The following is a 19,026-nucleotide window of genomic DNA, read 5'->3' as shown; positions in this document are numbered from 1 at the left end:
TCGGCATGATACCTGTAAGTTTCATGATATCCGCTTGCTTCAGAGGAATCATGTGGTTGTGTCTACTTGACCATAGGCGCACACTTTCGGGATGATTGTCGGCCTCTCAAAGATCTTAACATTGACACTTATATGAAATTACAGAAGAACCTTCGTAGAAAAATCTACTGAGCGAGCTGGGGATTCATCACTAGCCAGGTGCACTCGTGAGCCTGATTGAGATGCATAAGTACGAGGACTACTTACCAGAGTTAAGCGTCTGACGCCAATAAGCTTGCCTCCTGAGCGAGCACCATACACTCAATCGCAACCCTTCTCCCCAAGACTTCAAAAGCGCAGTGTACCAGTCGCGCGAGATCATCTCCACGATGTGCAAATCGAAGTGCACCAGTCTCATCCCGGTCAGCTGTGCGACTTGCCCCTCGGCTCGGGCATTCGGAGGGAGCAGCCAGCGCGACTGAATCATGCGTGCGAAGTTGATAGAATATTCAGGATTGGATACCTTGGCTAGCCAATATTGTAGCTCGTCGAGGGGTGCTCGGTTTTCCGCTGGAAGCAGTTCGCCAGCAAACGTGATCTGGCCTGTCGCAGTACCAGGAACTCCAAGCGATCCAGCTCCACCATGAGCTGCATCGACAGAAAGCGGTAGACAAGGGACTACCTGAGTATAGTCCCAATTGCCTAAGTAGCTGGTTGAAGCCACGCAAGAAATGTCTGTGAGGCGGAGGTTCTGTCCAGCTTGTACACGACCTTGGGAGTCATAGTGGATGGTGAGTGCATTCCAAAGAAGCGGAGTGACGCCTTCGTCTTTGATATCAAGAACCTGAATATTTGGGACCCGCTGAAGGATGCGCACGAGGTCCGAATCTGGTAGGATAGATATTTCCAGATAGAGTCTGTCGATTTGATCACCATTTCGAGCAAGGAAGCTCAAAATGCTCGCCATGATTTCTTCATGAGGGTCAGGGGCATTGTCGGCCCTCCTATGTTCACTCACTGTGAGATTGAGAACACCGAGGCGCGGCATGTCAAACATATCCATGAAAGACCCTATGATCTCTGGCAAATCGGCATTGAGAGAAAACTGCGTAAGCTGAGGGAATACGACAGGCAATCTTGATGGGAGCGGCGGTTCGCCGTCATATGGAAGTTTAAACCTAATAACGAGAAACTCGAGGCAAGCACACGCCTGCAAGCTTTCACAGACCCGCCGCATCACATCCGGTGGGAATTTCGCCGTCTCACAGACCATCTTCAGGCTTGTGAGGTTTGTCCAAGGGAGCGCCCAAGTCCATGCCATGTCGTTGTTGATGGTGACTGTGCGCAGACGTGGTGCGGACGCGAAAGATGTCAAGAACGGGGGGATTACGCTGCCGACCTTGTTCGTGTTTCCTTCATACAGGAACTCCCTGAGCATTTCCAATGAGCCTACGGGGGGTAGTGTCTCGATCTTGACAAGCCCCAAATGTAGCCGGACTGATTCCCATCGATGGCTCTCACCGCATAAGAGTGTGGCGTATCTCGGAGCCAGAGCAGGAAACCTGCCGCTGATCCGCAGAGTGATTGAAAGTGGGAGCGAACCTGACAACGAAAGCCAAAAAGGAATTCGTTTGAGGAGAGAGTTGCGTTGTGGTAGAGCAGGAGGGAGACTAGGAAGAAGCATTCGAGACCACAAGCGTGGGCTAGATAAGGCGACATTGCGCCAGTAGCGACAGACACGGGTGAGGAGGACAGGGGCGGCGTCTGGATGAATACGAGGTAGATATCCCACCTCCAATTGAAGATCGAGACTATTCAGGAATATTTCGGACAGGACCTCAGGAGGAAACTGCAAGGTGTCCATGACTGGACAGAATTGTTCGGGCGGAAGGATGACCCACACAAGATCAGGGTAGCGTATGCCCAAAATGAGTAGTGCGCTGTCGGTGATGTGAGTGTGAGGATGATATCCGAGAATATATGAATTGTAACGCACAAGATCAACGACCAGATGACGGCGATCGATAGAGGGAATGAAGAGATGCCTGTTTATATAGCATGAGCAGCCTTGATCTAAGTATTCGGGGAGATGGGGTGCATGTTGTTCAGGCATGTCAGTAGCGCTATGGAAACAAAGTCAGAAACAATGAAACTTGTGGGTTTGAGGTACACGCTATGTACAGGCTCATCTCAGCACAATAAGGCTCGGAATACACGCCCCATTGACTGCTGAAAGCTGCGAAAAACAGCTACGGGTCTTTTTGTCCATGGCTATGTCGCAGCGCAGAAAATATATCTCGCTTTTTGCGAGCCAGTTTGCAGAAGAGGTGGTACATCTTACCGACACTGCAAGTGCAGTTCGTGAGATACCACTGGAATGCAAATAGGGAAGATCTGGACAAGGACTTGGTTGCCGAATGCAGGTACACGCGGAGGCACGCGGTTCCATAAGAACCCTAGCATATCCTTACAAATGTCCTCTCCCAATGCGGATGGAAAGTGGTCGAAATACCCGAAAATGTCCAAGACCAGTACGGACGAAAAGGGGTAAATCTCGAAAAATATCCACGGCCAGTTGGTAATCGTCACGTCCGATCCTTAGTGCGGACGGATTTGCCTGTCGTTAAACTGTCGTTGAGGACACTCAGGTTGCAATCGGACTTGGGCTGCACCTCGCACTTTCGGCTGTTGTTTTGCAGCACCTGTGCCCTCTTTTGTGGACTTTTCGTCATCTCCTGTTGCGCAACTGTTAGTGTTCTTCGGACACTCGCTGGAGACAATGATCTCTGCACAATTACTGTTGTCTTGTCGGCAGATGTCTCATATGCTGGGCTGGTGGGTGGATCAGAGATAGAAGCTCACAGGGAGGCAGAAGATGAACTAGACAGCGGGAAGAGAAAAAGGAAGAAGCAGAAGAAGTGACATGTGAAGAGCAGACTGCGAAACACATGAACGAAGAAGAAAGACGAGACGAGACGAACAATGGCTCAATTGATGGGATCGTATACAATAAGTCTCTACCAATCGAGCGTCTCTTTTGAGATTAGATCAACACATTGAAGGAAAAATGCCAATCTTTGGTGCGTTTGTTAGAAACTTGAATCCGGTTTCTCCATCTATCTTGAGACAAAATAATAATAACAATAAGTATTACGATAATGCTATGATTGACATGCTACTGAGCTATGCACCTGAAGAATACGAAAGGGATGGCCATCATTTCTGTCCAGACAAGGATAGGAAGTGAAGCGCAGAATGAGTTCATGCCATCGTACATTTGAGGGAAACCAATTAAGACGAGCTTTCCTGGGTTCTCGTCAAACAAATACTGACCTGAAGTACAAACGTAGGCCCCGAAACGCATCGAAGAGTACGTGCATATATTAACACCACAGCAAATACACACAATAAGTGGCTCAACTGCATATGTTTGAAGTATAAGGTGTACGCTCTTGTTGAACTGCCGGCTTCCTCTCAGCATCTTCCCAACCTCAATCGACGAGTGTCAGATGCCGGACACTCGCGTACATCTTCTCCGCGTACTCGGCAAACCTAGCATCAGAGTATCCCACTGTGCGTTCGAGCAGTTGTCTGAAACGCGCGTCGTAGTTCCCGATGACCGGATAGGTCGTACTGAGCCCGCGGACGTCTAAATAGTATCGTTTTGTTTCGGCCTCCTGTTCAGTTGCGTATCCACCCTATCGTGTGAAGCCTTCCGCACCCCTTCGAGGCCTCCAGGGCTCTTCATACGTCAAACGACATTTTTGACTATCTTGGAAAGAAGTAGTCGCGCAAAGGTCCATAACAATCGCGAGGTAATTTGTGGGCTTGTAGCGAGGGCCATCTTTGGGGACTATCCAAGTACCAGCCAGACCGTCGACGAGAGGATGTGATCCCGCCCTGGTCTTGGTATTTGTGCGCCAAAGCACATAGATAAGATTTTTGTTGTCGAATGGCTTGCTAAGGTCGTCGCGATAGCCGACGAAGAATTCGTTGAAGACCGACTGCCCGGAGGAGCATTGTATAGCTGCATTAGAGGACCAGCATTTTTTCAGAAACTCGGGAGTCAATTCAGTTATGATCTCGTCGAGTTGGACGACGTGGGTGAAGTTGATCCAGATACCAGCAGTGTCATCAAGGAGACGATCGCGCAAGGTGTTGCCCATAGGAAAACTGAGCTCGGGCCCGAGTAGCGTCTTCAAGAATGCGGACAGTCGCAAAGGAACAATTGAAATTCCTCATCAGGCTCTCCGGGAGGCTTCGTCACGGTAACGAACTTGCCTACTTCCTTCAGCGTCCCCATGTCTCGGCTGAGGATCATCAGTAACTGGCAACATAGATCGCCCCGAAGGCTTCGATCGACCACAAGCCCTGTGAGAATAAGTTCGTCGAACAAGGTCTCGAAAGCCCTCGAGGAGTGCTGTAGCGGCAGCGATGGAGAGAATTGGCTCTGAAGGAGCCTCTGTCACGAGGAGGTTGTCGGCGACACCCGTCGGGACGCGCATGTGGCTGCGCACGGAAGCTGTAGCCAAGCCAATAGACCCTTCGCCTTCACCAATGTCTAGTACGACTCGTCAAGAAAATGCGGCGAACGTGTGAAAAAGATTCGCAGGGGAGAAATCGCTGGTGCCGAAAAGTTTGAAGCGCGCAGCCTGGAGGAGACTACTGTTAGTATCGAAACCCCACCAATACTGCATATGGTGAGCACCATTCAACAGAACAATCACAGTGACTACGATTCGTACTCACGGATCTGCCATACATCTTCATGTGACGGAGAAGAAGTGCTTGTTGTGGTGTCGTCAAACAAACATCGCTGAGGTGCTGGTTGAACCCGAGGTACATCCACGGATGCAGCATCTTTGAACTTGTCCTTGAGCAGGAAGGAAGAGGTGATCTTTTCTCGTGGAGCAAGATCGTACAGAGACGGAGTCTTATCGAGCAACAGAAACCAGAACTTGACAGGGAGGGCAAGGCGGTCAGCAGCGTTTATAATGCGCTGAAGGGCCATCCACGACATATTGATTCCAAATCTAGCGTTTAACGTGGTGCGATCGTCAAATGCAACGATGAATCGACTATAACCACGGAGTTGCAAGAGCTCAGCAAGAGTCTCCATGTGGGGTCGCACGAGTACACGAAGGAGTGATTTGTGCCAAACGAGGGGATTCAGTCGATGGTCGGGAAGTTCAGGATCATATGTCGGTCGCAAGCGCAGTAGGCGGAGTTCTTCGTGATGCTCATGCAGCGTTTCCTCGGCCGAGGTCTCAACTTGCGCGAAAAGCTGATGGCGCTCAAAGGTTTGAGGATCGGCGGGATCGGCATTTTCCCAATCGCTCAGCAAGTCTTTTGGTCCTGTCGTCGTCGTTTTCTGTCTAACCCCGTCAAGCAACGACTTCATCAACGCTCTGAGGAAGGCAGCTGCCAGCTCCTCTGACTGTGTAAACCATTGATTCAGCAGATGAGCGATGGTTATATTACAGCACGAGTACTTACCTCGGGAGATTCATCACCCATGATACGACTTCTCGTGAAGAAATCCACTGCAGGGACCATCCACTCATGGGCCATTCATCTTGTCATAAACAGATGCTCAAACTCGGAATCTGCCCACGACAGTTGAAACGCGAAGACCTGACATGTAACAAGTCAAAGCCAAGCCCACCCTCCACCAGACGTGATTTGCCTGTGCCGCTCGACGGTACAATGACAATCGTGTGGCCACAGTAGATTTCAGGATCGTAGGTGCCCTCATAATGGGCGAGGGCTGCCACAAAATCGTTCGCTATTTCACCTATGTAGGGGCCTCGAAAATTCGCGTAGAGCCTCTGCAGCTGATCCTTTCTGCCATGACGGACGTCAGCGCATCTATACAGCTGACCAGAGGGAGTGCCGACGGTCGCTCCAGCCCCTTCGCCTGGTTATCGGGCTCTAGCTGGTATATTCATCGACAAACCGCGATGCTGAACAAGATAAAATAAACTCACCGCATGCGCTCATGATAAAATCCACAGCATCGACAGTTCGCATCAACTCGGTGAGCACCGGGTCTACTTTCATATGCCGTAGCTACCGAACGTCTCCCCCAAAGAATAGCGTCTTCAGCATTCTATCAGGAACCCCATGCGCCGTGCCCTCCCCAACAATGTCTCTCATCAAGTCTTCCAGCCAGCTCCTTGCACCGGTGGAGCTGCTGGGTCTCTCTGGCATCAGTTTCTGATAAGAAGGATATCTTGACAGGGAGAAGCGCAATGCGGGTCCAGGATCGTCGGCTGATCCGAGAGTCGACAAATATACGGATGAGTCGTCAACTTGGGCACTGCCATCTGGCACCGTAATCCTCGGGCGCAGCGGGATTTTGATGTATCTTCGCAACTGAAGAGAAACACACAGGTGCAGTTACAGGCGCGGTGTACAAAGGCCAGCTGCTGCGGCATGGAACCGACGGGAGAGACGTCAGACGACTCGCTGTGTCTCGAAAACGTACTTACGTCATCAGACTCTCAATCTTATCAGATCTTATCTCGTTTCAAGATCCATCCACCTCCACCAATCCGTCACCTGGCGAATACAATTTTTCGCAACCATAGTGAGCGGTGTCTAGTACCGGTCGCTACCCTAGATGTCGGATTCGGGCGCGCCAATAATGTCAGCGCGCAACACCCCATAGACGATATAGTACGTTTGAGACACAGTGGCCCCGCTTATGCAGGCTTGCTCGCGGCACGTCACAGGCTCCCCGGTGCATGCCGCATGATGGGGGCGTAAATCCTGGCATTAAAATCGGAGGAACCCCCGCCCCTTTCCGACTCCTCATTCCCAATAGCCGCGATCCCTAAGTGCCGACTATGAAGGACATCTCTTCCCTCGGCGCCTCGCATCAAGCCAGCTTCCCCACGTGGAAATAGCGTGTCCACAGCGGGCACACGTGTCGCCCACTCGAGACGAGTTCCGACCCGTCGCTTCGCGACTCTTGCACAGCGCTTAATATTAGTTTTGTGGGGTTAGGGTTTATTTCGATAATTTTGGAGTTTGCCTCAAGTGAATAGAAGCCAGCCCTAAAGTTGATGTCCAGTGAGATCATCAAGATTGAGTGCAAGCACATTTTACATTGTAGAGCATTTTTGTAAACAAACAGATAACAAATCAGGAGAAATAGTAAAGTAAAGTTGAGAGCTAGGGCCTTGAGGGTGTTCTTCTAAGAAAGCAAATAAGTATTAGAATTTTGAATGATTTGGCACATACCATTAAGAACTTTTGAAGCTTTGTTAAGGGATTTGAGATTTTGAGGGGAGAGGTTACATCTAAGAAAGAAATTATTGGTTAATTTCTCTGAATAAGAATTGATGGAGCTTGAACTTGCCAAATATTAAATCAGGTTTGCCAAGACTTCAGGATAGACAATGTTTGTAGTCTTTGTATCCCCACATTCCCCAGGAAATAAGACTTTGATCCTCTCACTGGATGTGCAACGTGATAATGCAACATAGAGTTGGCCATGTGAAAACACCGAACTGCGTAGGTCGATACCAACATTTGAAACAGATTGGCCTTGGGATTTATTGATGGTCATGGCAAATGCAAGTCGAACGGGGAATTGACGGCGAGAGAGAGGAATAGGCATGTCTTCTGCTGATGGTTCAATGGTAAGTCTAGGAATAAATGCAGTCTCCCCAGCATGCTTTCCACCTAAGATCCGGCATTGTAAAACGCGAGGCCTAATGTCTGTAAGGATCATCCGTGTTCCATTGCAGAGACCATTGGGCTGGTCAATATTCCGCAAAAGCATAAGAGGACAGCCAGGTTTGAGTTTGAGGTGTGCAAGTGGCAATCCTGAGACATTGAGAGAGTTAAGGTATTCCATAGGGTAATCCTGTGTGATCCCAACCACCTTATCCACTGACATCAACACAGATTCTTCTCCAGGAAACTTTTCCAAGGTATCATGGTTGATCTCATCCACTACATCATTGGTTGTTGAGAGAATGGTGCGCTCCTGGAAATATCCATCTGGCTTTGGTCCTACTTGGATCTCTGGGTAAAGATGGTGGATCAATGACTTCAATGTGTTTTGCTCCAACCGCAAATTTTGTGGAAGAGAGATTGACTTGTCTTCTGGGAGATTTTGACCTGCGCCAACCTCTAAAAGCCAGTTTGCAAATTCTTGACTTTCTGGAGTTTGATCCAAACGCATGTTCTGGGTTAGATGATACAAATGGACTAAGCTCCATAAATGTGAGCGGCGAAGAGAGGCATTGATGATCTGTTCCCTAGACCCTCTAGGAACCACTGGAAGGACCTGTCGGAAGTCTCCACCAAACAACATGGTAATTCCTCCAAAAGGCTGTGCATTTTCCATCAAGTCTTGTAGCGTACGGTCCAAAGCCTCGATAGCATGTCAGTGCTGCATTGGTGCTTCATCCCAAATAATGATACCGGTTTGGCGAAGTACATCATGAAGGTCTGAATTTTTCTGGATCCTGCAAGTGGAAGCTTCATGAATGGGGATTGGAATGTGGAAACGTGAGTGCGCAGTACGTCCGCCATCTAAAAGCAAAGAAGCAATCCCAGATGAAGCAACACATAGAGCAACTTTGCCCATAGAGCGGGTAGCAGCTGCAATAGTGTTGCAGACATATGTTTTTCCACATCCACCTGCACTATGAAGAAAAAAGGTGTGCCCATGATTATGAGTGACTGATTGCATGATGCCATCAAAAGCAGCCACTTGTTCTTCATTGAACTGTTCTCTTCTCTCCTCAACCTCCAAAGCCAGTTCTGGCATATCATAATTCAGCTGTTCCTGAAGCAAAAGATTATTTTCTACCATCATCCAGTTTTTTTGAGGAAGTGGCATTGGAGGAAAGCTTGTAAGATCCTTGCGGGATTCCAAGAGAATTTTCTGTAAAAGAAACAGGCCATAATCATAAATGTCCTCCTGAGAAGGGTCCTCGTAGTTTTGGGCTTGCAATAGTATATGGACATCATCACATAGAGTGTCACGGTGAGTATTCCATAACTCTGCTGGATCTGTGGGAAGGCAAAACAAAAGCAGGGTTGCAAACAGTCGACGTAGCTGATGGCCTGTTTGTATTTCTCCTGCTTCAGTAAGACATTGGTTCCACTCATTGTCATCTTCCAATAGGCCACGGGCAAGACATGCTGCCTTATAAGTAGGGTGCTCTATTCCTTCAAAAGTCCTAAGGTCGCTCCATCCTTTGGCACCTTTAACCACTGTCAAGAGCATCCGGAGGTAAAAGCGCTCGCCTGCAGAAGGTGGAACAAAATAGATGCGACCAATTGCAAACCCAAACTTTCGTTTACTCCATTTCCGCTTGGATTTGTCCCAGACGAAGTTTTGAGGGAAATCCTGATAAGTAGTGGCCTGTGCAACTGGATCCTCTTGGTTTGCCTGAAACCACTCTGTTAACTGGGTTTTTTTGGATGCTGGGCGGTCTAGCACTACTGCAGCATCATCCTCAGGATCAAAGAAAACCTGCTGATCGTCTTGTAGATGGACAGGTAGCCGATAAACTGTGGGAAGCTCTAGATGCATGCCAAATTCAAAAATGTGCCAGCATGCCTCAATAGGCCCTATATATCGTGCATCCACATATTCTTTAATCTCATCCACACCCCCTACCACTTCCAGAGTAGCACGATCATGTCCTTTGTAGATGTATTTGTGAATATACTTGACAGCCTTGACCGAAGCACTGTTAAGCCGGCTAGGCTTAGTCGAGTGCACGTGATGCACGAAGAGGGGTTCCCTGGGCTGAAGCCTATTAGTTCCACAATCGACTCAAGACTTACTGAGTCCTTGACTAGTTACAGGCAGGAGAGGGTGACGAGAGTGACGAGACGAATCCCTTGCTTCGTCAGACTTCGTATGGTTCTTTAGATCTGACAGAGATCGCGAAGCGTGAGCTGGGAAGGCAGCCAGACGCCGGGCGCAGTGCTGAGATCAAGATGTATACAAAGTGAACGAGCTGAGGCTTCTGAGAAGCTCAGCTCCCCTATATATAGTACAGGACTATTTAGGGTGGGACGGACATATGGTCCGTGCTTCGAAACACTAAGTACTATCAACGATCGACATCAGTAAGCCGCAGTCATTGTTCGTACTCCGCGGCTCTTGGATGTAGCCATGTATAGTAAGTAAATCAAATGTCTGTCCGCATCAATCAGAAACAAGGCACTGATCATGATCGGCAATGGAAGGGAACCCGATCACGATCGAATCAGAAACGAAGAGGAAGCATAGTATCGTAAGCGTTCATGCATTAGCATGTGAATGATGATCAATCCGGAATCCGAGGCAAAAGCGTTCATGCGTGCGCATGTAAATGATAAACAGTCTGAGTCCGAGTCGAAAGCGTTCAAGCCGAAGCTTGTGGATAAGTCAGGAAGAGATGCCAATGAATCACGTGCTGAGCACGTGTTAGGACGCAGTCCTAACACTACCCCCCTTTTTACACAAGTCTTCGGCGCTTGGAGTGTGCACCGACTACTGGCGGCGGTTCGCGTGGATGGTCGACGTCATAAGTGGGGATGGAGCGAACAGGGTATCCGGTCCACATGGACGTGGTGATCATGTGTTCCAAAGCCTGTTTGTGATAGCCGTACTCCTCAGCCACTTTGTCCATTTGCAGACGAAGTCGATTAGTGGCTCCGCGATGTGCGTCGTAATCGCGTAGAAATTGACGCGCGGTGACGTCTGTCCGCATCCGAATGCGTGTGATTGGACAGGTTGCGAGGAAGTGTCCTTGACGTCCGCATTCCCAGCAGTAACGTTCGTCTGGTGCAGGAGGTGACCCAAGAGGAGATGGGGTGAAGGCTGGAGTTTCGGGCCAGACGTGTGCCGATGCGCGGGCTCCTTCGTGCCAATCTTCCGATACGACTGGAATCGTCCTAAGTTGATAGGAGGACGTGTCGATAGGTTCAGCAAGGGCGAGGCCTTCTCCGACAAGGGTCGCGGATGAGGATGCATCAGGGGGTGCTGAGGGCGGCGTCGGAAGTGGTCGACGAGCCTCGCGATTCCGGATGTTTTGGTCGGAGTCGTGAGGAGGGCTCGCGGGGGGCATGGGGTCGTCTTCTTCCAGTCTTGCAACGACCGTGGTTCTTTCGGCCGAAACCGCATGTCGAAAGGATCTCGTGTTATCCGATGGGAGGAAACGAAGTGGCGAAGAGGATGTGTGGGGGAGACTCGTTGTCAGCGATGACTCGGGGATTTCAGGAAGAGAGAGGATGAGGGGTGTGACGGGAGGGCGTCCAACATCTCCGGAGGGCCTCGGAGCGTTTGACTTGTAAAGGAGCTCCTCGGGTCGGGGTAAATGATACCCATCCTCGGCCGTGACGTCCGATCTTGCCATGTACCAGGGTCTTTCGTTGTCTGCTGGATTAGATCCTTCAGACCAGTACGCGGCGACGTGTTGCTCCCCTCGACTATTTGTGGGAAATAGTCGTTCTGGTAGTGTTCCTCCCGGCATGTATTCTTCGATGACTAGGCGCTCTCTTCCGAATCCCGTAATGCGGAACCAACGTATGGTGTTTCGTCGGAAAGGAATTCGTGCCAGAGTGTCGAGCCATTCGGCGGGAGAATGTCAGAGGAGGAGATTCATTGCGAGGGACGTATATCCGGTAGGGCGGTAGCTGATCATGTCGCTGCGAAGGGCTGGGAGGTTAAAGAGCCCCTTGTTCCTGTAACTGGTGAGGGCGAGATTCGAGAGAAGAGTCATCTGGTGTCGGCTCAGCGGTCCCTGATGCACCTGATACGCTCGTGTCATCACAATCTGCTGCAAATAGAAGAAGAAGTTTGCAGGATCGTCCAACCCAGATTGGTCCAGCATGATTGGAGCCTCGTCGTCGGTGAAGGTGATGTGATAGAGCGCACCGACGAGATTCGGGTTCAAGTAATGAGTCAAGTCATAGATGGGGGAAGGGTAAACGGGGATGAGGACGCGGGGAGTGGTGTTGAACTGAGCAAATATTTGCCCAGCATTAGGTGTGTGGGGATCCTCGAGACGACTCGGGAGACGGGAGACGCCAATTTCGAAGTGTGGGTCGTCTACTGTGACGCCGTTAATGTGATCGACGGAGGCGAGGGAATCGGAAGAGTCGTCGGAGTCGTCTGAGACGGCTGAGACAGGGCGTAGCAGGAAAGGGGGTGACTGGGAGTGGGAACGATCGCGGGGGTAGGTTGCGTGATGAAAGTCCGCCATGATGTAGCGGGGAGATTCGAGAAAGTGGAACTTGCGGATGGTCAAGGACATGTAACCTGGGGGAACTGGGTGACGGTTTTTGTCGACGATGATCTCGTGTTTTATACGAGGTCACTGGCGATGAGGCAGGAGCCCTGGCAGATGGCTCCAACGAGAAAAGCAGCGAGAGAGATAGCGAGAAAGGTGGCGGTCGCGACGGCGGTGTAAACGGCGACTTCTGCTAAAGTGGGGTTCAAGGGGTTCATAGTCGTTTACCTGTCCAGGCTAAACCACGACTCGTCTGCTTTTGTAGTTCTTGGTAGGCTCGTACTCGCCAATTAGGGCTGTCCGATCGTTTGTGCTGTGTCATTGATCGAGATGAGTCTAATCTGGGCTTCTGTGATCGTGTCCCTTGATCGTCGATCTTCGATTCTGTCCTTCTTGATTTTGGAAGTGCTGATGGCTTCTTGAATTGTGCCATCCGTGCTTCGAGTTGTTTCTTGATCTGGGGAACCGTTGCTCCGGTAGCTAGAAGCTTCTTCCAAACGGGATGTTTTCGGAGTTCTTCTTTGAGCGTGGCGTCCTTCTTGTCTTGTTCCATCGCTATTTCCAGAATTCCCACTGTCTTGAACTTTGCCGAATAGAGCGTCTCCGGGATTGGTTGACCTTGGACTCTCCTTCGGTTTCGGGCATCGATTACTTCCTTTAGTTGGGTGGTTGCGTTTTCTTTGAGCTTGGCTGGAGTGGTTCCCTTGTCGAGGTATGTTTGTCCAATATGTCGACCTTCGAGTTTGTACTCATCGTCCTTGAATTGTCGATTCAGCGCTCGTGCTTTTTGCTGAATCTGTCGGATGGTGTATCCTTCGTCTAGAAGCCTTCTTCCTGGCAGGTCCAACAGCGCCTTCGTGATTCAATCTTCTTCTTGTTGGTCTTCTCGATCTTGTAGGATTTGGCGCATGTCCTTTCCTGTGGCGAGTAGTCTCCTTCCCTCAGGACTTTTCTCGAGTTGTTTCCTGACCTGCTCTTCCTCGGCTTCTCGATTGTCTTCCAGGTCGGCCGTCAATACTCGAATTGATGCTTCCCTTCCCTTGGGCGCGGAAGGGTGTCGCTTATAGAACTCCGCGACGGCTTCCTTGGCATTGGTGACGTTATCCGCTGATTCCCAAGAGTTATCCGATTCGGGATAACCCTTCCATTTGATCAGGTACTGGAGGGTCTTCCATCGTCCGAAGCGTCGGGCTCCGACGACCTTCTCGACTTCGAATTCTTCTTGCCCCGCGATCAGGTCTGGTGCCGGTTTGGGGTAGTTGGGTCCATATGTCGTGTTCTCCTTGTAGGGCGTAAGTCGACTAGCATGGAAGACGTCGTGAATGCGCTGCCAGCTGTTTGGCAGTTTCAGCTTGAAATTGACTGTGCCGATAACGTCGGTGATCTCGAACGGCCCAAATCGTTTGGGTCTTAGTTTCTCCGATGGGTGGTCTGTGTGGATGTTCTTCCCATCTAACCATACTTGGTCTCCTTTCTTGAAAGGTGGTAACTCCGTTCCAAAACGGTCGTGCTGTGTCCGCATGGCTTCGGCTGCGATTTCGAGGCTGGCTTGTGCTTCCTTCCTAGCATGTTGCAGAGCTTCGAGTCGCGCGTCGGCGGTGGGGACGTTCGTGTTTCCTATAATCGCTGGATACGCCCTTGGTTGGTATCCGTGTAGAAGTTCGAATGGTGACTTCTTCGTGGCTGAGTGCTGGTGTACGTTGTGGGCGTATTCCGCGTAGGGAATGAGGTCGGCCCAGTCGTCCTGTGAGGAGTTGCAAAATGCCCTGAGGTATTGCTCCAGTTCTTGGTTCATTCTTTCCGTGGCGCCATCTGTTTGTGGATGATATGCTGTGCTGAGCGCCGATTTGATCCCTAGTTCCTTGAGTAGTGCTTGTGCCACTTTCGACGCGAATTGAGGTCCTCTATCCGATATGATCTTGTCGGGTAGACCGTATCTTCTCCAAGTGTGATCTAATAATAATCGGGCCGTTCCGTCTGAGTCGATGTTCTTCAGACACGGTGTGATGACGGTCGTCTTCGTGAATCTGTCTGTTACCACGTGGAGTGAGTCGAATCCGTTTGACTGGGGAAGGTCCGTGATGAAATCCATGGTAATCGTTCCAAACGGTCGATCTGGAATCTCCGTTGGCTGGAGAGGAACCATCGTCGGATGCGTGTCGTTCTTGGTAGATTGGCAGGTTGCACATCCTTCCACGTATTGGTGGATCGTGTTCGATATTCCGGGCCAGGTGAATTCTTGCCCTACTGCTGCTAGTGTTCCTCTTTGTCCTGGGTGTCCTGCGGCTAGATTATCGTGATTTAACTTGATGATGTCTCGGCGTAGTTGTTCGTCCTGAGGCACGTAGATTTTTCCTCTGTGTAGGACGAGTCCGTTGATACGCTAGAGGTGGCTCTAAGTGCCGAGCACAACACTAAAACAACCTCTAATGCAGGGGTGCTGGAGCTAGTCTCTGTTACACAAGGAATCGTTAGTGATGACTTTAGAAATCGACGGCGCACTTGAGAAGCAGCGAGGAGTGGAGATTATAGCGCCCGAACGGTTTCGGGACTGCACCGAACACCGACCGAACGTTCGGTCGGTCGTGTCGGCGATTCGGTCGGTAACGAGGAGGTAGTGTCGCGACCGACAACTACGTGCTTCAAGAGCCACACGGGACTCTGACAATATACGAGGAAGGACGAGGGGTACGAGCGAAGAGACGAGTACGAACGCGAACAAGGCCGAACGACGAAGATGACAAGTTTTCGGGAGTCGATGAAGACGATTTCGATGGTTGAGATGAGTGCGAATGAGCTCTGAACTGTGGGGTGCGAAAGCTGCTTTATTCCAGAGTTGTATGTAGGTTTTTATAGTAAACAGCGCCCCTAAGTAAAATATCGAACCTGAAATGAGAGTAGATGTCGAATGGGCGCCAAGCCTTAGCGATCAGAGAAGATAAGGAGGTAGGTGAGATGTCCATATGGGTTCCGAAGGTGATAAGGTAAAAGGTAATCAGTGATGTCGAAATCCCGAACGTTCGGGATCCGTCGCCCGAGTGTAGGTAGCAGGAACAGGCGTTGGAGAACCAATGAAAAATAAAGAAGAGGTATCGTACGACCAGGGTGGCCAAGCAATGGTGTAAGATCGTGTTTGACCGACCATGCGGAAGTCGGGACGATAAGCGATAAGGACCGACCGACTCACGGAGGACATCGGCCGATACGGAATACTGGCTCCGATCTCGTACACACCTATCGTAACCCTCCTGTGCGGTCATGGTAAGTACGTGAAGTGTGGGCGAACTGACCCAAGTGCTGCCGAATCGTCCTTCGGTGGCTTGTCGTCGGTCGGGTAGGGACCGACCGTGTTCGGTAAAAGTCGGCGACTTCGGTACTTGTCTAGCACTGTTCGGTATTTCCCCAAAGCTTCCCGAATCCCTCCCTCGGACCCTAGCGCGGGTGCATGCTCATCATCTCCTCCCTACTGAAATCCTGACTGTCCCCAGTCAGTGGTCGGCGGCTATGAGTCGGAGCAGGAAAAAAATTGGTGTGGAAAATGTGGTGGCGTGGCAAGTTACGTGGGAAAAGGATCGGCAATGAGCGGTGGCGTGGCAAGGAATGGGTGCGTGGGAGAGATGTGGCACAGGTGAATAATCGGCAAGGAGATGTCGTAGAAAGGACCGGGTCGGCGCGCAAGAGAGACCGGGGCTGAGTTGGCAAAGTCCTGTGGCGTGGTAACTGATTAGGTGAGGCAGTGGCTGAGACCTAGAGTGCCCCAACTAGACGCTGGCGTGAGAGTCGTGTCGGCAAAGAGCGGTGGCGCGTATCGCGGCTTCTGCCGAACGCAGCGGCACGGGGCTTTGTCAGGTGACCACAATCCTGATGATCGTTGATTCTCCAGCGACTAAGTCCCTCATCGCCTTCCTTCCTGCCTCTTCGTCTCTCATGTCGTCCCTTATCTCTGTCCTGAAGGCGAAACTCGCCGACTACATGCTCTCCCTCCTGGACGGCGCTGCCGAGTATGAGGATTACGAGGTCTGGGGGCAAGGGTTCGCCAAACGGGTGGTGAGTCAGTCCTTCCTCTCGTTTTCTGCTGGCTGCTGACGCCCGACAGGCTGTTTTCGACCGTTCGGCGCGTGGGCAAGACGTGCCCGAACTTGCCGACTTTATCGCTGAGGCCGAACGTGGTCTCGATTCGATGGCTACTGACGACTGGCTGGTATGGGGAGCGCGAATCCTGCCGCAGCGGGCGGCGCGCGTCGCGTTGCAGCAACAACAGGCGGCCGAGGAACAGGCACTAGTGGAGGAGAGGGAGCGTGTTGCCGTCGCCGAACAGGAGGCTGCCGAAGCTGAGGCGACGCGGGCTGCTGCGGCTCGGAAGTCGGCTGAAGTAGATCGTGAACGGCGCCGGGGGGTGCTGGTGGACGCGATGTTTGATGGCTCGCTCGATCCTGAAGAGGGTGAGCGTCAATTGGCTGAGCTCGAGGCCGAGTCCGTCTTCCCTCTCCCTCTCTTCCTTCTTTCTCCTTCTCCCTCCGCCGCCGCTTCCTCTTCTCATCCTGTCCCGTCCGCCGACTTATCCCATCCCGACCCGTCCGCCGACTCGTCCTATCCCGACCCGTCCGCCGACTCGTCCTATCCCGACCCGTCCGCCGACTCTGCGCTTGCATCCGCAACCGATGCCCTGGACCGAATGAGCGTGGGTCTGGTCGCCGCCGCTGCCCCGACCGACGTGAAGGGCAAACAGTCGGCTGCGGCTGTTGTCGTCGAGTTTGCTCACCAACGGACGCCACCTCTTGGACGCGTTGTCCTTCCTCTCGGCCCTGGGACGGGCCGAATGTCGACCGTTAGGTCCCCTGTGGAGCGGAATGGTGCCGGTAAAATGCTCGAAGATCCGCCAGAGTTGTTACCCGGTGATGTACTGGTGAGTTCCCTCCCTCTTGCCGCCGTTTCCTCTTGCTAACCGTCCTTCTTCTAGGCCGACTACGCTTGTCACCGCTGTACAACCGCCTTTCTGACCAAGGCGTTCCGTTGCTACCAGAGACCTGGGCTGGTTTCGTGCACTAAGTGTGCCAGGGAGTCGAAGGGGTGTAGTTTCCAGCCCGGGTGGATGCCGATGGAGAAGGCGAAGGGGAAGTCGAAGTCGAAGGGGAAGGGGAAGTCGAAGGAGCAGTCGGCGCCCAAGGCGGAGGAAAGGGAACGTCCCTTAAAGCGTCGTAAGGTAGAGGTGGTTGTCCCCGTGCGGTCAGTCGGGGATAGCATCGCCCAAACGAAAGGTAAGTCATTTTTCGGTTGGATTGGAGATGGGAGCTCATCGTTCGGTATTGTTCGGTGCAGCCGTTCGCACCCGAAAGCCGGTCCAGCGGCTTCCTACCACGGCTAGGGCCGTCCTCGCTCCTACCCGCCCTTCCCGTGCTCGTTCGGCTGCCTTCCCCGCTCCTTCCGACTCTTCTCGCCTCTCGCCCATCGTCGCCCAAGGCATCGCGTCTGAGCTTCGGTACCGCATCGCGGTGGCTGAGGGTACGCGTGCTTCGCTGGCGCGATCGGTCGCGATGTGGCAGGCTGAGCTAGAGTCGCTCGAGGTGCGGGCGGGTCCATCCACGTCCACCGACGTTGTCTTGGTCGAGGACTCGTCGGAGGCAGACGATTCGGGAAGGTCGGTGTCGGACGACTTTCTTCCCGATGAGTAGAATAGCTTCGAGGGTTCTGTCGTATAGTAAAAATGTATCATAAAAGTGAAGGGACTGTCCTGAGTTAACTGAGACGTTCGGTGAAGACTAGAGGCATTGTTTCGGAAGATCGGTCGGCGAAATGGCTGTGTGAATGTAGTTGTAAGCGAAGCGTTCGGCAGAAATGAAGAGAATAAATTGGAATATTAGGGGAAGCCTCAGTATGTCATCACAGGCATAAAACCCTATGGTTTTGCGCAAATCGGAAGAAGTCTTCAATGCGGCTTGGTACTTGAAGGAGTGACGGGGAAAATGAGTGCCGACTATTCGGTCGGCGATTGGTCGGCGGCAAAAATACTAAGAGATGCGGAAATAATCGGGTGTCAGTCCATGTCTGTGACGAATGAATCGGAATAAGGAATGGGTATATCTGTGCATCCTCCTCCCTACTGAAATCGTGACTGTCCCCAGTCACCGACCGAAGAGAGCGAAGGGTGGGAGGGTGGGTCTAGTCGGAAGTCGCCGAAGCCACATCGTCGTCTTCTGCTGATCGGATGGAGCTGGTGTCGGTATCCTCTTCGTCGGCATCGTCGTCTTCAGCGTCGTCGTCGTTCGATCTGGATTCTTCCATGGCCCGAAGGCGTGCTTGTGAGATGTCGAGGAGGGCTTCAAGGTCGGAGAGCTTCAGAGATCTGCGAGCAAAGTAAGGAATAATGCGGAATGCTGCCACTGGCCGATCAAAGACCGATCCGTCAAGTTCGGCCAGAATATACGCTCCTCCTTGGTTCCTAGAAATCACCAGCAAAGGTCCCAAGTACCGTGGTCGCATCTTCCGATTGAGCGCCTTTTCTATGGCTGTGTTGCGCATCAGGACAAGCGAGCCTCGGTGGAAATTGAAGTCGCGAAGGGTGGCCGAATGCTGTTGTTCGAATCGGATGGCGGCCTGGACACGGGCGCCGACAACTGAGCTGCGAAGGTGGGCGAGGTCCGATCGGCGTTTCTGCAGGGCTATGGCCCGTCGGGCGATGAGGTCGGTGGTGCTGAGGGTTGTGGTCGGTGGTGGCAGGAGGTAGGTGGCTTCGGCGATGTCGAGGGGGAGAAGGGGATGGGTTCCGGTCGCTGCGAAGTATGGCGAGCAACCCATTCGG

At 51.8% G+C, this 19,026-nt stretch overlaps 6 protein-coding genes across 6 annotated transcripts; 1 reads left to right on the top strand and 5 right to left on the bottom strand.

Annotated features, from left to right (window-relative positions):
- Positions 1-97: 97 nt before the first annotated feature.
- HETIRDRAFT_434492 (uncharacterized protein) lies at positions 98-1,897 on the bottom strand. Its single transcript, XM_009548783.1, has 2 exons — positions 247-1,897; positions 98-190 (listed from the first exon to the last, which is right to left on the bottom strand). Exons 1-2 carry the CDS (start codon positions 1,841-1,843, stop codon positions 165-167), a joined length of 1,623 nt encoding a protein of 540 aa, XP_009547078.1. The 5' UTR covers positions 1,844-1,897; the 3' UTR covers positions 98-164.
- A 1,573-nt stretch (positions 1,898-3,470) lies between these two features.
- On the bottom strand, positions 3,471-5,979 carry HETIRDRAFT_427441 (uncharacterized protein; the record flags this gene model as incomplete). Its single annotated transcript, XM_009548782.1, has 8 exons — positions 3,471-3,628; positions 3,701-4,175; positions 4,257-4,540; positions 4,729-5,416; positions 5,476-5,522; positions 5,645-5,819; positions 5,861-5,910; positions 5,967-5,979. 8 exons carry the CDS (start codon positions 5,977-5,979, stop codon positions 3,471-3,473), a joined length of 1,890 nt encoding a protein of 629 aa, XP_009547077.1.
- Positions 5,980-10,451: 4,472 nt separating this feature from the next.
- On the bottom strand, positions 10,452-12,251 carry HETIRDRAFT_418337 (uncharacterized protein; the record flags this gene model as incomplete). Its single annotated transcript, XM_009548781.1, has 2 exons — positions 10,452-11,493; positions 11,611-12,251. 2 exons carry the CDS (start codon positions 12,249-12,251, stop codon positions 10,452-10,454), a joined length of 1,683 nt encoding a protein of 560 aa, XP_009547076.1.
- Positions 12,252-14,376: 2,125 nt separating this feature from the next.
- Positions 14,377-14,595, bottom strand: HETIRDRAFT_247719 (uncharacterized protein; the record flags this gene model as incomplete). Its single annotated transcript, XM_009548780.1, has 1 exon — positions 14,377-14,595. A coding segment is annotated over one exon (219 nt), but the record flags the coding sequence as incomplete, so codon positions are not given.
- Positions 14,596-15,765: 1,170 nt separating this feature from the next.
- Positions 15,766-17,899, top strand: HETIRDRAFT_427439 (uncharacterized protein; the record flags this gene model as incomplete). Its single annotated transcript, XM_009548779.1, has 6 exons — positions 15,766-15,831; positions 15,956-16,076; positions 16,111-16,274; positions 16,324-17,133; positions 17,188-17,485; positions 17,547-17,899. The coding sequence occupies 6 exons, from the start codon at positions 15,766-15,768 to the stop codon at positions 17,897-17,899; spliced, it is 1,812 nt and encodes a 603-aa protein (XP_009547074.1).
- A 487-nt stretch (positions 17,900-18,386) lies between these two features.
- Positions 18,387-19,022, bottom strand: HETIRDRAFT_319228 (uncharacterized protein; the record flags this gene model as incomplete). Its single annotated transcript, XM_009548778.1, has 1 exon — positions 18,387-19,022. One exon carries the CDS (start codon positions 19,020-19,022, stop codon positions 18,387-18,389), a length of 636 nt encoding a protein of 211 aa, XP_009547073.1.
- Between the last annotated feature and the right edge of the window lie 4 nt (positions 19,023-19,026).

Source organism: Heterobasidion irregulare (assembly GCF_000320585.1).
Source record: "Heterobasidion irregulare TC 32-1 unplaced genomic scaffold scaffold_06, whole genome shotgun sequence".
Lineage (NCBI taxonomy): Eukaryota > Fungi > Basidiomycota > Agaricomycetes > Russulales > Bondarzewiaceae > Heterobasidion > Heterobasidion irregulare.
Note: the sequence above shows the minus strand (reverse complement) of the source record. Positions and strands in the feature narration are given on the sequence as shown.